General features: G+C 46.9%; 1 protein-coding gene across 4 annotated transcripts in view; it reads left to right on the top strand.

The window, feature by feature from the left end:
• The window catches only part of BRPF3 (bromodomain and PHD finger containing 3), a 34,492-nt gene extending 21,605 nt beyond the window's left edge, over positions 1–12,887 (top strand). For 2 of the 4 annotated variants that reach the window (XM_028120555.2, XM_028120554.2), the window contains exons 10-13: positions 1,696–1,793; positions 5,091–5,188; positions 9,072–9,226; positions 10,524–12,887. In XM_028120555.2, the coding sequence (XP_027976356.1) occupies positions 1,696–1,793; positions 5,091–5,188; positions 9,072–9,226; positions 10,524–10,707 (535 nt within the window). In that variant the 3' untranslated portion in view covers positions 10,708–12,887. Of the gene's footprint in view, positions 1–1,695; positions 1,794–5,090; positions 5,189–9,071; positions 9,227–10,523 lie in introns of those variants that run through there. The other 2 variants (XM_028120556.2, XM_088024010.1) reach the window with 2 other exon arrangements.
• The last annotated feature ends 270 nt before the right edge of the window (positions 12,888–13,157 follow it).

Here is a 13,157-nt window from a genome sequence, read left to right as displayed (position 1 = left end):
ACTTGGAAAGAGGCCTGAAATGCAGGCCAGGTTGAGTCACTTTGTGCTTTTTCTATGAAACAGGAGTATATGGACCTAGTTGTGGTGGTGCATCTTATTTTGTTGAGCTCCTCCTCCTCAGAGCTCATCATTTGATAGTACAATATTAGTAGTTTATAATATTTAAAGTGAGACATTAAAATTTACTGCCACTCATATAATAGTATTTGTTATATAACTACCATCCGCCATTTGTTGAGTACTGGGTATGTGCTGTACTGGGTGCTGTCTGTGTATTAATGTACTAAATCCTCACAGCAGCACCTGGGGACACCAGACTCAGAGAGGGTGGGTAACTTGCTCAAGGTCACAGAACTCATGAACAGAAGAGCCAGGTTCTGAACCCAGGTAGTCTGGCTCCAGAGTTCCTCTTAACCACTTCGTCGTGCCCTCTTTTGTCATATTTGAAGATGTCTCCCCAGATCCGTGATAGGAACTTTGAGAGGCCTCTGAGTCTCTTAGGTGCAGTGGCAGATTTTTATAGGTTGAGTGGGAACTGAAACCGAAATGTAAAGCAGGTGTTAATTTTTTTTTTTTTTCCAAACAGGTCCTAATTTTGACTAGCAGGAAAAAACTACCAACCTGCCAGTTACTGAAGGATTAGGATTCCTTGGGTTCTGGTTGTGCGAGGTTTTCTGAATAAGACTATAATAAAGTCAGCTATGATTCAGTAAAACGGGAGTATCCTACTGTCCAGCCAGTCCTGACGCCAGCCTCCTTTTATCCCACCAGGGGTGTCCTAAGCACTTCTGCTCTTCCTCAGATTGTTGCCCCATCTTTTAAGCATTTCTTTTTCATTGAAAAAATTGTATAGCAGTGATATTTTTCAAAGTTTGGGTGGGAACAAGCCCTAGCCACATCATTCTTGCCCAGAGGCTCGCAGCTATGGTCGTAACATTAGAATTGCATTGAGAACTATTTGAAAATACAGATGCTTGGGTGGGTTCCAGTTATACCATTACTCTGGTATTACCATTCTCATTTTTGCTTTATTACCTTCTAGTCTCTGTCTAATACATATATATATGGGTTTTTTTTTTTTTTACGTCTCTGCAGTAACCGTATGGAAAAAAAATGGTCTGCTTGTTTGTTTAAAAAAAATCCATCTCTGTCTAAGAAACACTTCACACACAAAGTGGAAGTGAGAAGTAGATTTTTTTTTCAATTAAAAAATGTCTTTTCTAATTAAGGAAGTAAGACATGTCCTTTATAGAAAATTTGGGAAAGAGGCACATTTTTGTACCTCAAAAATAAATTGGTTTCTAAAGAAGCAGCGTGAACCATAGAGTAAAAGAATTCTGGACAGATGTGAGACTGGCCCTCCTCATGAATAGGCTGCTTAGACCCTGTAAGGATTGACAAGTGCCTGGAGTGACCTTTCCTCTGGATGAAGGCCAAAAGTCCCTGGGCAGGGAAGCAGGCATCTCCTTCCAGAGTCCTTCCACGTGGATGAAGTGGTCCCTCAGAGCCTCATGGGAACTTTGTGGTCAGAAGCGTATCATGGGTTAGTGCGAGTTGTTAGGGGAAGGTGAGAAACCATTCTTGTTGAAGAGTTTTTGTAGCTCCGCTCCTCTCAGAGATGGGAGAGCAGCAATGGGTGTGTTATTCATTGAAATTGCTCATTTCGCCCCCTCTGCCTTCTTGCTCTATATGCAGTGGTCTGACGCCCCCCAAACGCAGCCGTGGGAAGCCAGCCCTATCTCGCGTCCCCTTCCTGGAAGGTGTAAATGGAGATTCTGACTACAGCAGCTCAGGTGAGGAGTGGTGTACGGTGGATCTGAGGGGGCCCAGGCCTTCCAAAAAACCAGTTCTGTGAGCTGCAGCCAGACCCGTGGCTCCTCCAAACTCTCAAGCACTGGGCATGCAGATGGCACCCCCTTCCAGGTCATTCATACTCTTTTTTTTTTTTTTTAAAGTTCATCTTAAGTTTGAATAGTAATATATGCCCATGATAACAAAAATCAAAAAGGTACAAAAGGGTGCATAATGAAAAGCCAAGAGTCCCCTCCTTAGAACAACCACTGCTAGCAGTTTCTTTTGTGTCTCTCTAGATGAAGTTTATACATATATAAGCCAAAACTTGTGTGTATGTTTAAGAGAGTAGAGAAGCTAATATACACATGTTCCTCTAAACCATGCCTTTTTTCATTTAATAATGTATCTTGGAGATCCTTCTGTGCTTTTTATTGGCTGCCTGATGTCCCATTATCTAGGAGTGCCAGCCCTCCACAGATGGACATTTAGGTTGTTTTCACTTCTTTGTTATAATCAGTGTTGCAGTGAGCAACCTTGTACATAGATCATTTTGTATTGCTGGCGAGCACACACTTACGTAGAGAAGTGGAGTTGCTGTACTTGAGAGAAGTGTGTATTTGTAGCTTCCAGAGTCATTGCTAGTCTGCCCTCACTGGAGTAATCAGTGATAGCCTGGATTGCTGAATATCACACATTGCCCTGGGATTTCGTGGGATCCAGTGCTTTCAGCCCTGTCCTCATGAGACATTCTACTCCAGCTGGTCCAAACAGTGAAATACATGGACCAGGGGATTCAAGAACAGACAAGGCAGGGCCAAAGGAGAGGGCTGGTTTGTGCTCAGGTGGAGTGGGGACAGGGCGGGCTGTTCTCCGAGTGCAGCCCTCCTGTGGGGGGAGGGGTGCTCTGGCTTCCCTGTCTGTGGAGCTTCCGTATAACACACAGGCGTCAGGGCTTCTCTTCTTTCCTTTTCCCAAGCGCTTTACTTTCCCTTAGCATCAGTTTTCTTTCTCATATGTGTGTTGAGGAATGCATGCCTGCGTGTTTCACTGTTGTCTGACTGTCAGTGCCCAGAAAGCAGGGCTCATATCTAGGTGAATTGGAACAGCATCTAGCGCAAAACTGGCAGTGGATTGGCACGTTCATTGTGATTCTGGTAGTGACATTTTATTCTTATTTTTAAAAGCACATACTTATAAAATGATGCGAAAGGAAATTTAAAAATTTCGACCCTCTACTGTCTCATCATCACCTTAACACAGTTGTCTTCATTTCTCTGTGTGGCCTTCTGTTTATTTCAGGCACATTTTTAACAAAATGTTAATCCAGAACATTTCGTTCTCTGCATTTTTCAACGTTCTCTCACACTTTTTTCATGTTGACACAATCTTTATTTATCTCATATTATTGGAACAATATATCTTTCAATCAGTGCATTATAATTTACTTAACTCTTTTATCGTTAGACATTTGGTTATTTCTAACTTTTAACGTTATACATAATGTAGTAAATGTGTATTTTTGTTCAAAATCCTTTTATTCATTTTTAAAGTTATTTTTCTTTGAATAAATTCCCATGGACGGAATGTACTGAAGCAGATGATTCATACATTTTTTTTAATGGCTCTTGAGACATACCGCCAAATTATATATTTTTTTTAAGATTTATTTATTTTTAGAGAGGGAGAGAGAAAGCGCGTACGTGCAAGCAGGGGGAGGGGCAGAGGGAGAGGGAGAGAATCTCAAGCAGACTCCTAGCTCAGCTCGGAGCCTGGCTCGGGGCACAGTCTCTGGACCCTGAGATCATGACCAGAGCAGAAATCAAGAGTCAGATGCTTAACCAACTGAGCCACGCACATGCCCCCCGCCAAATTACATTCTTAAGGATTAGACTGGTCTGCAGTTTCTTCAACAGTGTGTAATTGCACCAATTTCCCCGCAGCCTTCCTCTTTAGTATTGGATTTTATCTTTTTGTTGTTATTGCTATTGACCTAATGCAAAAAAAACAATACCTCGGGGCGCCTGAGTGGTTTAGTCGGTTAAGCGGTTGCCTTCGGCCCAGGTTATGATCCCGGAGTTCTGGGATCGAGCCCTGTGTCCAGCTCCTTGCTCAGCAGGGAGTGTGCTTTTCCCTTTCTCTCTGCACCTCCCACCCCCCTGCTCATGTGCTCTCTTTCCCTCCCCCCTAAATAAATAAATAAAATCCTAAAAAAGAAACAATACCTCATTATTAGTAGTACATTTTTTTTTTTTTAATCATAAATGAGGGTGGTAATAGTTCCTTAGGAATATAATTTCCACTTTTCAGGGTTTGGGCATTTTTCCTTGGTTGAGCTTTGTCACCTTGAGTTCTCAGTTTATAGCCGTGGGGAGGGGAAGGGAAGGTTCCTCTTTCTGTTCAGGAGTGTTTGTGAAGTCCATCCACGTGTGCTAGTGCATCGGGTGCAGAACAGAGTAAACTGGAGAGATGTGGTGCCTGCCCCAGGCAGGACACGCAGTGTAAGGTTCTGAGAAAAGCATGCCCATGAAGGACCTGCAGACCTACTTGGCTCTGCTGAGTGCTGTGTATCCAGGTGACCTGGATGGCCAGGCGTGGCCCTGTCAGAAGAGAACTCATTTAGCAAGTGGTTTTACTGGGATGTCTGTCCCAGCCATCTTTTTCCATGAAGCCTCTATCATGAGGCCCACCACGCAGGGAGGCCCAGAGAGCAGTTTGTGGTTTTGTCAAGCTGGGTTGTTATTTCTCTTCATGGGGTCCTGGTGATAAAGCAGTCATATTTTTCCAAGGAATACCATCCTAGGGTTCTAGTCCAGAGGTCAGCAAACTAACATATGGCCTGTTTTTTGTAGGGCCTACAGGCTAAGAATGGTTTTTACATTTTTAAATGATTGAAAAGAAAATCAAAAGAAGAATGATATTTTGTAACACATGAAAATTACATGAAATTCAAATTTCAGTGTCTAAAAATAAAATCTTGTGGGGACACAGCCATACTCATTCCTTTGCAGAATATCTATGGCTGTTTTCATGCTGCAACAATAAAGTTGAGTAGTTGCAACAGAGACTACGTGGACTGCAAAACCTAAAATATTTATTGTTTGGCCCTTTACAGAACAAGTTTGTCGACCCCTGGTCTAGTCTAAGAATTAAGGAAAGGGCAGGGAAGAGGAAGGGTGGAGGGGATGTGACTGACTCACTCCTGGGTTGCCCCAGTGAAATGGAGGCCACAGGCAGGCCTCCTGGGCGCCATTCCAAGTCCCCTTTGGGTGCTGTCTCCTCCCCTCCCCCACCCCCAGGCAGAAGCCTCCTGATGCCCTTTGAAGACCGCGGAGACCTGGAGCCCCTGGAGCTGGTGTGGGCCAAGTGCCGAGGCTATCCCTCCTACCCTGCCTTGGTGAGTCTGCCCCAGACACCACCCTCCTCCCTCCCCTGGGCTGTTCTGGCCCCTGTCTTGCCTTGGGGGCTTATCTGATTGGATCAAGCCAGCAGAGTATGGTGGGAGTCAGGGGTACCTTTAGCCGCAGAAGAGAGGGAGGTTTTAGCCCAGCCTGGGTGGGTCAAACCATCAAGGTCCCCAGCTTTGGCACACTCAAAATAGGGTAAGACTGCGAAGATAGAGACTAGGGCTTGTAAGGATTTAATAGCATTTGTTTATTTGCTTATGCATAAAAGTAATATATGCTTGTCGTAGGGAATTTATTAAACATTTGTCATGCTAAATTCTCGAAATACTGAGGAAGATACGGTTTTTCTCATTTTGTGGGGAAGAAAATTGAGGATCTATCTGTTGCCTGTGGTCATCTAGCTATTAAATGGTAGGGTTGGAATTTGAACCCAAAGTTTGACTTGTGTGTTGTCAAAGCCTGTGTTCCGAGCCACTAAGTTCAAAATCACCCATAGTCTCATCTGTTCAGAGATTACCTCTTGGTGTATATCCACTCAGCTTTTTTTTTTTTTTAATGCGTAAATATGAGACCATACTCTGTTTAACCTCCCTTTCACTTAACGGTGTACCATGAACACGCATGTCTTGTGCCATTAAACATTCTTTATCAACATCCCTTTAATGACTACATTATCCTCAGTTGTATGCATGCACCTTATTTAACCACATTTAGATTGTTTTGAGTTTTTCACTATGATAAATAGCTGGCAGTAAACATCACTATAGTTTTACTCTGTGCAATCATGATTATTTCTGTACAGTGAATTCTTAGGGGTGCCTTCTTGGGTCAAGGTCTGCAGAATTCTAATACAAATTGCCAAGCTGCCCTTTAGAAAGTTGGTTCTAGTGTCTACTCCCACCAGTAGTAGCTAAAATTTCTCATTTTTTCCATAGTAGCAATAGCTAAAAATTCCATTTTTACCACTTTGTTATTTCTTAGAACTCTCTCTGTATTGGGAAGGTAATGTCTATCTGGCGCTGGAGGATAGTGATTCTAAACCTTTGGGGTGTGCCAGAATCATGGGGGAGTTTTTTAAACAATACAGATACTGAGGCCCCATCTCAGAGCAACCCAGTGAGAATAAGGCCAGACTAAGCAATGAATATTTTTTTAATTTAAATTTTACTTAATTTTATTTTATTAGAGAGTGAGCAAGCACGAGAGGGGTTGGGGAAGATGGAGAGGAGAGTCTTAGGCAGGCTCCACACTCAGCGTGGAGCCTGACACAGGGCTCGATCCCACGACCGCAAGATCATGTCCTGAGCTGAAATCAAGAGTCAGATGCTTAACCAACTGAGCCACCAGGTGCCCCTAGCTATAAATATTTTTTAAAGCTTCCCAGATGATCTGTAGTCAGGGTTGTGAACTACTCTGCCAACTGCTTGCATGTATACAAGAGTTCTGGACTTCTTGCAGCTCTTTCAGATCTAATAGCAGCGTCTTAAGGTCAAGAGGGCAGGAACTCTGACCCTTTTGGACTGGAGGAAGCTACAGCTCTAAGAAGTCATACAGCTTGCTGGGGCCACATTGGAATGCCTTTTGCCTACCTCACTTCCCCTTTAGCAGTGGCAGCTGGGGGGGTGCACACTGTGATCCAGCTGCTGAGGAGTTTGGGCCTGGGGTCTGCCTTCACACGACTCTGTGCTCTGTTGTCACTGAGACCCCCAACATAGTTGTCAAGGAAGTGCTTAAAGCTGTACAGGTTTGATACTGTTTTTTTTAAGTCTCACAGTGCAAAAATCAACAACAACAACAAAAGTCTAAAACTAGTCTTTTTTTCCCCTTTTTAATTATCTTCTTAATCATACATTTTCTTTCATGATTAAATAAATTCAGCCACCACCTGAGAAAACCCACCCCCTGAACACAGCCTGTGTTTTTATTTTGGTTTGTGCTCTCCCAGTTGTTCTCCGATGCATACTTAAATATGTAATTGTGTCCATAATGAATATATAGTTTTTAATTTTTTTTTTTTTGGCTCTTGCTTTTAAAGAAAAAGCGTTTTTTTCCCTATAAAATAATGTATCTGTGTTATAGAGGTTTTGGAAAAATAGAGAAAAACAGCAGGAACCCCACCATTCTAGCATGTCAACTGTAAGCGTTTTGCATCATTTCTTGTCTTTGTTTATGTAGTACAGCCATGATAATAGTGTATGTACACATTTATTAGATAATGTGTTAAAGTGTATCACAAGCCATGTTGTTTTACGTCTGCATAACATTTGAGCGAGTGGTCCATTTGTTATTTTGGGACATATTTGCCTGTATCTTCTTTAAAAAGGGAGAAGAGTTCCTCAAGAGAACTTGAGAAGTTCTCTTGAGAAGTTCCTCAAGGGGCAACTTACCCACCTTGCTTCTGCCGGGTGGGTGGGGGTGGGGGAGACATTTTTCACCATCTGCCCCCCGTTCTAAGGCAGGAACCAGCATGGCTTAGTCAAGAGTAGCCCCTGCTATCTTGTTCAATTGAGGAAGCTCAGGAGGGCTTGTGTGGTGTTTCCTATTAGGACCCTTAGTTAGCTTCAGTCCCAGGGGGGACAGACAGGCTGGGAGATAAGAGTTTTGACCAGATTACACAGCTGGGGGCAGGGTAGAGGTGGTTCTTCCTTAGAGCAAACGCTGAACCAGAACACCTGCTTTCAGCTGCTTATCTCGAGAGGGAAGTAGGGAAGCTGGCAGACACCCAAAGGTAAACAGCCAGAGCAGTTTATTATGAGAAAAGGCCTCCTGGGACAGGGTATAGAAACTAAGATTGTTCATCTCTGGAGAAAGCTGCTTCCTCAATACATTTCCAAGCCCCTCTGGCCTCAGCACACAGAGATGATCACTCCACTGCTTTGGAAACGGGGGCTGTGGAGGGCAGCAGGCAGCAGAGGCTCAAGCCGCCGTGGCCATGGCCAGCCATGTCCTCCTGTGCTTGGTGCTTTCCTCTGTCAGCTGATAGCTGTAGCAGACTTCTCGACATCAGCAAGGAGATGAAATGAGATGGCGATGTGTGAATAACTAGGAGCTTTGGTCACTCTGTCAGTGCTTCCTAGAGCTAGAGATCACGGTTGTCAATGCCACCGGACATTTTGCTGAGCCCCTGCCCTGTGGAGCTTGCAGCTTCGAGCATTAATTCTTCCAGTGGCCCTTCTTTCCTGCCATATCATTCTCCCGTCTCCAGCAACCCTCTGAGTTCAGTCTTTACAGCTTCTTTCTGATCTTACATGGAGGTGTCCACAAATATACCTAGTCCACACAGCAGGAAGATTACAGTCAGACAGGAAAGTAGTGTGTAACCAGGGGCTGTGGTAGGTAGAACCAAAGAGATGGGCCCTGCTGCTGATACAGAACCTCCTTCATAGCCATGGTGTCTAGGAAGGCCCCAGAGCTTTTGAAGTGGATTGCAGAGGTTTTAAAGGGAAATTGACAAGGGAAAAAAATGGCCTCCACTCCCTTCCTCTATGGGACGTAGGGAAGAAGGAATTTGCCAGTCTGGCCTGGACATCACAGATAACCCCCTCAATTCTGACACCCCCATACTGGATTCACATTGCTTCTGTTTCAACTCTGGGCCCCAAGGGTTCGTGGAGCAAGCTCCCTCATCGGAAGAACTGATTGGGCAGGGCTGGAGGATTAGGCCAATGAACTGGGAAAGGAGAGCCAAGACTTCTATTTTGGGGTCCTGGGGGGGGTCACAGAAGAGGTCAGCCCCCTTCATCACTTGGTTGTGGACCTAGCTAAGGCCCTGCATAGGTTGGTGGTGGGCAGTTCAGCAGGGAGTCCTGGCGCAGTATGCTCTGCTCAGCCCTTCCACCCGCAGCTAAGTGCAGTCTCCTTTCCTGCCTCCAGATCATCGATCCCAAGATGCCCCGGGAGGGCCTCCTGCACAATGGTGTCCCCATCCCTGTCCCCCCGCTGGATGTGCTGAAGCTGGGAGAGCAGAAACAGGCCGAGGCTGGAGAGAAGCTCTTCCTTGTCCTCTTCTTTGACAACAAGCGCACCTGGTGAGTGGGTGCCACCGCCAGGAGATTGCATCAGGGTGTGGGCTGAGGGGCCCGACTGGGAGGCTGTGCACACACTGCCACACTGGGGAGGTCCGCAGAGGGGCTGTGGACTCTGTGACCCTGCCTTCACCCAGGTTAAGGTGAGGCATTACCAGCAGCTGGCCTGCCCCTGACACTTTAATAGTAACTGAGAAGTGTCTCAGATCGGATTCCCTGGAAAACACCAAGATGGAGATTTCTATCAGGACGCTTACTGGGGAGAGCTGTGGGGATGAGGGGTGCAGGGCTGGGCGGAAGGACCTGTTGAATGGCATCACACTTGCTACAGAAGCCTCTGCTAATCCTCAGGGGAGCTCTGGAGCTGGGGGGCTTGTTAGTGATGTCAGGAATTGGGTCTGTGCCTCTGTACCCTCGTGTCAAGTAGTCATTGAATGCTGGCTGCCCCCAGGTGGGGGTGGGGGGGGTCACCTTGGGCCAGGTAGCTCCCTTGGTGGAAGGTGATTCCTGGAGAGGACTCAGCCAAGAGCCTCCCTGTGGCTGTGGGCATGTGTGTCTTAGTCCTCGGGTGGGGGGATGTGGAGGTGGGGTGGTTCTGGGCAATGCAGGGTCCATGGCAAAGGGCTTACTTGCCCTTCAAAGTTTCTCTTAGCAGCAGGAGACTTCTTTCACCTCTGCTTCTATAGAATGAGGAGGTAGGGCTAACTAGTTCAAATAATAATAGCTACCATTTATTGTCTACTCCGTGCCCTTATGCAGATTGATTTACATACATAATCTCATTTAATTCTCATTAAATCTTCACCAATCCCCTCCAATCCATTTTGCAGCTGAGGAAGCTGAGGCTCGGAAAGCCAAGACCCCATAGCCAGAACTGGGATACAAACCAAGATCAGGCTCCAAAGGCTAGCTTTTAGCCGTATGTTAGATTCACGTGGGGATTTAAAAAATAAAACACACACCAGGTGTGGGCACCACCAAGGAATCATTGACTCCTGGTATCAGCCCAAGTTCCTAGCCATAGCTCCCTGATGCCCTAAGGCAGGGTGAGGGCTAACGCTAACATGGGCCTCTCTTGGCTCCCAGATCCTGATGGCCCTCTAAGCAGAGTGAGTGCTGTGGGGCTCAGGGAAGGGCATGGCTGCAAAACAGGTCCCTTGGAGCCTCCTGCCTGGGGTGTCCCAGTCTCCTCCTGCTGTATCCCCTCCCCCGGCTTTGCTTGTCCTGGGCAAGTGGGCCCAGAGGAGCCCCCTCATGCGACCCACCACAGCCCAGGCCTCTTATTGTGCTTGTATTTTAGGCAGTGGCTTCCAAGGGACAAAGTGCTGCCCCTGGGTGTGGAAGACACCGTAGACAAGCTCAAGATGCTGGAAGGCCGCAAGACCAGCATCCGAAAGTCAGTGCAGGTGGCTTACGACCGCGCAATGATCCACTTGAGCCGGGTCCGGGGACCCCACTCCTTCGTCACCTCCAGCTACCTGTAAGGGCAGGGCCAGGCCTGCGTCGGCCTGCCCTGCCTCTGTCCCATGAGGCACAGAGGCCTCTTCCTGCCCCAGCCAGTCGTATGGCCGGCAGCTTCCCCCTTCCATGGCAGGCCAGGGACTGGGCTGTGTCCTCCCCACGGGCAAGGCCCCAGTTTTTGACCAACTGCGTGGTTCCCCTGGTAGGCCTGCTGTGTGCCAAAAACTCCCACCTGAGCTCGCTCCGGGGCTAGTCCACTGAAGAACCAGTTACAAGTAGAAATAGCTGTGAGGCTTAGGCCCGGCCAAGGAGATGGACCTGAGCCCAGAAGGCAAGAGGTCCTAGGCTCTTTCTCAAAGGTGTGCCTGGTCCCCTCCTCCCCACTCCCAGCTAACTACACCTCAGGGCAAGCAAGGCTCTGACACTGACCCCAGAGGGTCTGTGGATACACGAGGGTCCCGCGGGGAAGCTCACAGAGCTCACCCTCTCTCCCCTCCATCACGCATTCTCATACCTCTTCCCTGTCCCATCTTCTGCACCAGTGCCATCTTTCTTTTTCCCATGTTCCTTTCCTTTCTTTTGTGCCAAATGGACAGAAACCATCACCAAACTGGTCTTTTTTTCTTTTTATGTCTCATTCCCTTTGAGGCCAGCTGCTATGCTAGGTGGGTGCCTCCTCCTGGCTCCTCAGGGCCCAGGACAGAGGGCAGCCTACCATTCGGGTGACCCCTCCACCAGCACATCTCCCCCCACCCCCTATTTGCTGCAGACACACAGCTAAGGCCAGGCTGTGAAAGTTTGCCCCTTGAATGGAGTCGGGGCCTTTCTGGCCCTCTCCCTGTGTGCCGAGTGGCGGGCTGAGGCTTGGCGGGCTCGTGTCAGACCAGGCTGGTTAGGCGAGTGTCCATCCGTCCACTTGGATGTCGAGGGCTATGGGGTGCAGCCGTGCTCTTCAGCTGGGTCTGCTGCTCACTCCTCCTATCCTGTCTTCGTGGGCCTCACTCTTCGCAGCTACGGATGGTGGTGCCCGCAGTCCAGCCACTCCCTGCCTGTGCTCTGCCCTGCCCAGCCTCTGCTGCTCCCGATCCCGAACCCCAGGGGACACCATGCTTTTGTTTCACATCCTCTGTCCCCTTCCCTCTCTACCTTTCAACCCCTTCCCCACCTTCACCTTCTCAAAAATGGAAGGAAAAAAAAAAACTGTGAAACGGGGAATGCTGACTGACAAACCAACACAACTTTCAGAGGCTTCAGTGTCTGTTCTCTGGATGATTCTTTTCACCTCTTAAGCACCAAAGTCGCAGGGCCAGGTCGCAGGCCACTGATCGCCGTGTTGATTTTTATCCTGACGTTCTTTTTAATTGTTTTAAATTTTTCATAGGGGAGTTTTGGACAAAACAAAGTCACTGGGGAGATCACTGCCATTTTTACACACTCGACTTTTTAAAAATACAACCAACCAACCACCACAATTTCTTATACATTTCGGACACGAGCCAGAGTTTAAAAGGGAACCAACAAAACTCTCTATAACATAAAGGATGGAGTTTTGGATTTTGTACAATAATAAAAATACAATACAGCATATGGCTAGGGAAGGACATGGTGTATATAATTGTAAAATACTGTTCTAAATTATTCAGGCCTATAGTTTCCATTACTTGAGTCCTCCGTTGTGTGGCTGAGTATTTTAAATGCACACAGTGTGGTTTATTTAAAGGAGCCAATGCGTCCCCTCTCCCCAGGTAGTCGGTCAGCTGTGGACTCTGTGACCTTTGTCTCAACCTGTGTTGTAAGATCTCGGGGCTTTCTCTCTCTCTTTCTCTCTGTCTATCTCTTTCTTCCCTCCAACACCTTCTCTTTCTTAGTCTCTTTTTTTTTCCAGTCTCCTTGACTCTTTCAGTCTCTCTCTGAGTCTCATTTTTAAAACTGCTCTTTTAGAATGGGAAGCGGCTCAGATCCTGCTGTGGCATGGGGCCTATGTGTCTCAGTCGCGTCTGCTGTGAAGCACACGATGCTCTATTTATTGTAGAAAGTGACTTTATTTGCTTTCTAGAATTGTTTATAACAGATGGTATAAGAGAGGTAATAAACAGAGAAAAATCTATGCTTGTAAAGAATACAAAAGTTAATTTTACCTACTATAATATGACTGTCTGAAACTTATTTTCTCTCTGAGAAATAAATGTTCTAATGGGCAGCAGTTGCTGTGCTGTGTTTGGTGTCATCAGTGGGGGCCCATCTCTCTCTTCCTAATTCCTATAGCCCACCCCCTCCTCAAAAAGCAGGAGCCATTAAGAATGGGTTGTCTGGCTGTTGCAGGCTCCCAGCTGGAAAGGGCTCTGTCTGTCTCCTGGACCCCTGGGTTGGGAGTGAGGATGGGCTCCGACATTGTTTCCCTCCCAAACAGCACCAGCCTCTTGATTCTGTAGAAGGTCCAGCCTACCTGCCCAGGGCTCAGCCTTCCGGTGGC

Source organism: Eumetopias jubatus, unplaced genomic scaffold (genome assembly GCF_037043125.1).
Source record: "Eumetopias jubatus isolate StellerSeaLion01/CBP00866 unplaced genomic scaffold, mEumJub1_p1.0 scaffold_6, whole genome shotgun sequence".
Classification (NCBI taxonomy): Eukaryota; Metazoa; Chordata; class Mammalia; order Carnivora; family Otariidae; genus Eumetopias; species Eumetopias jubatus.
The sequence above is the reverse complement of the archived record's forward strand: the minus strand, read 5'-3'. Positions and strand labels throughout refer to the sequence as shown.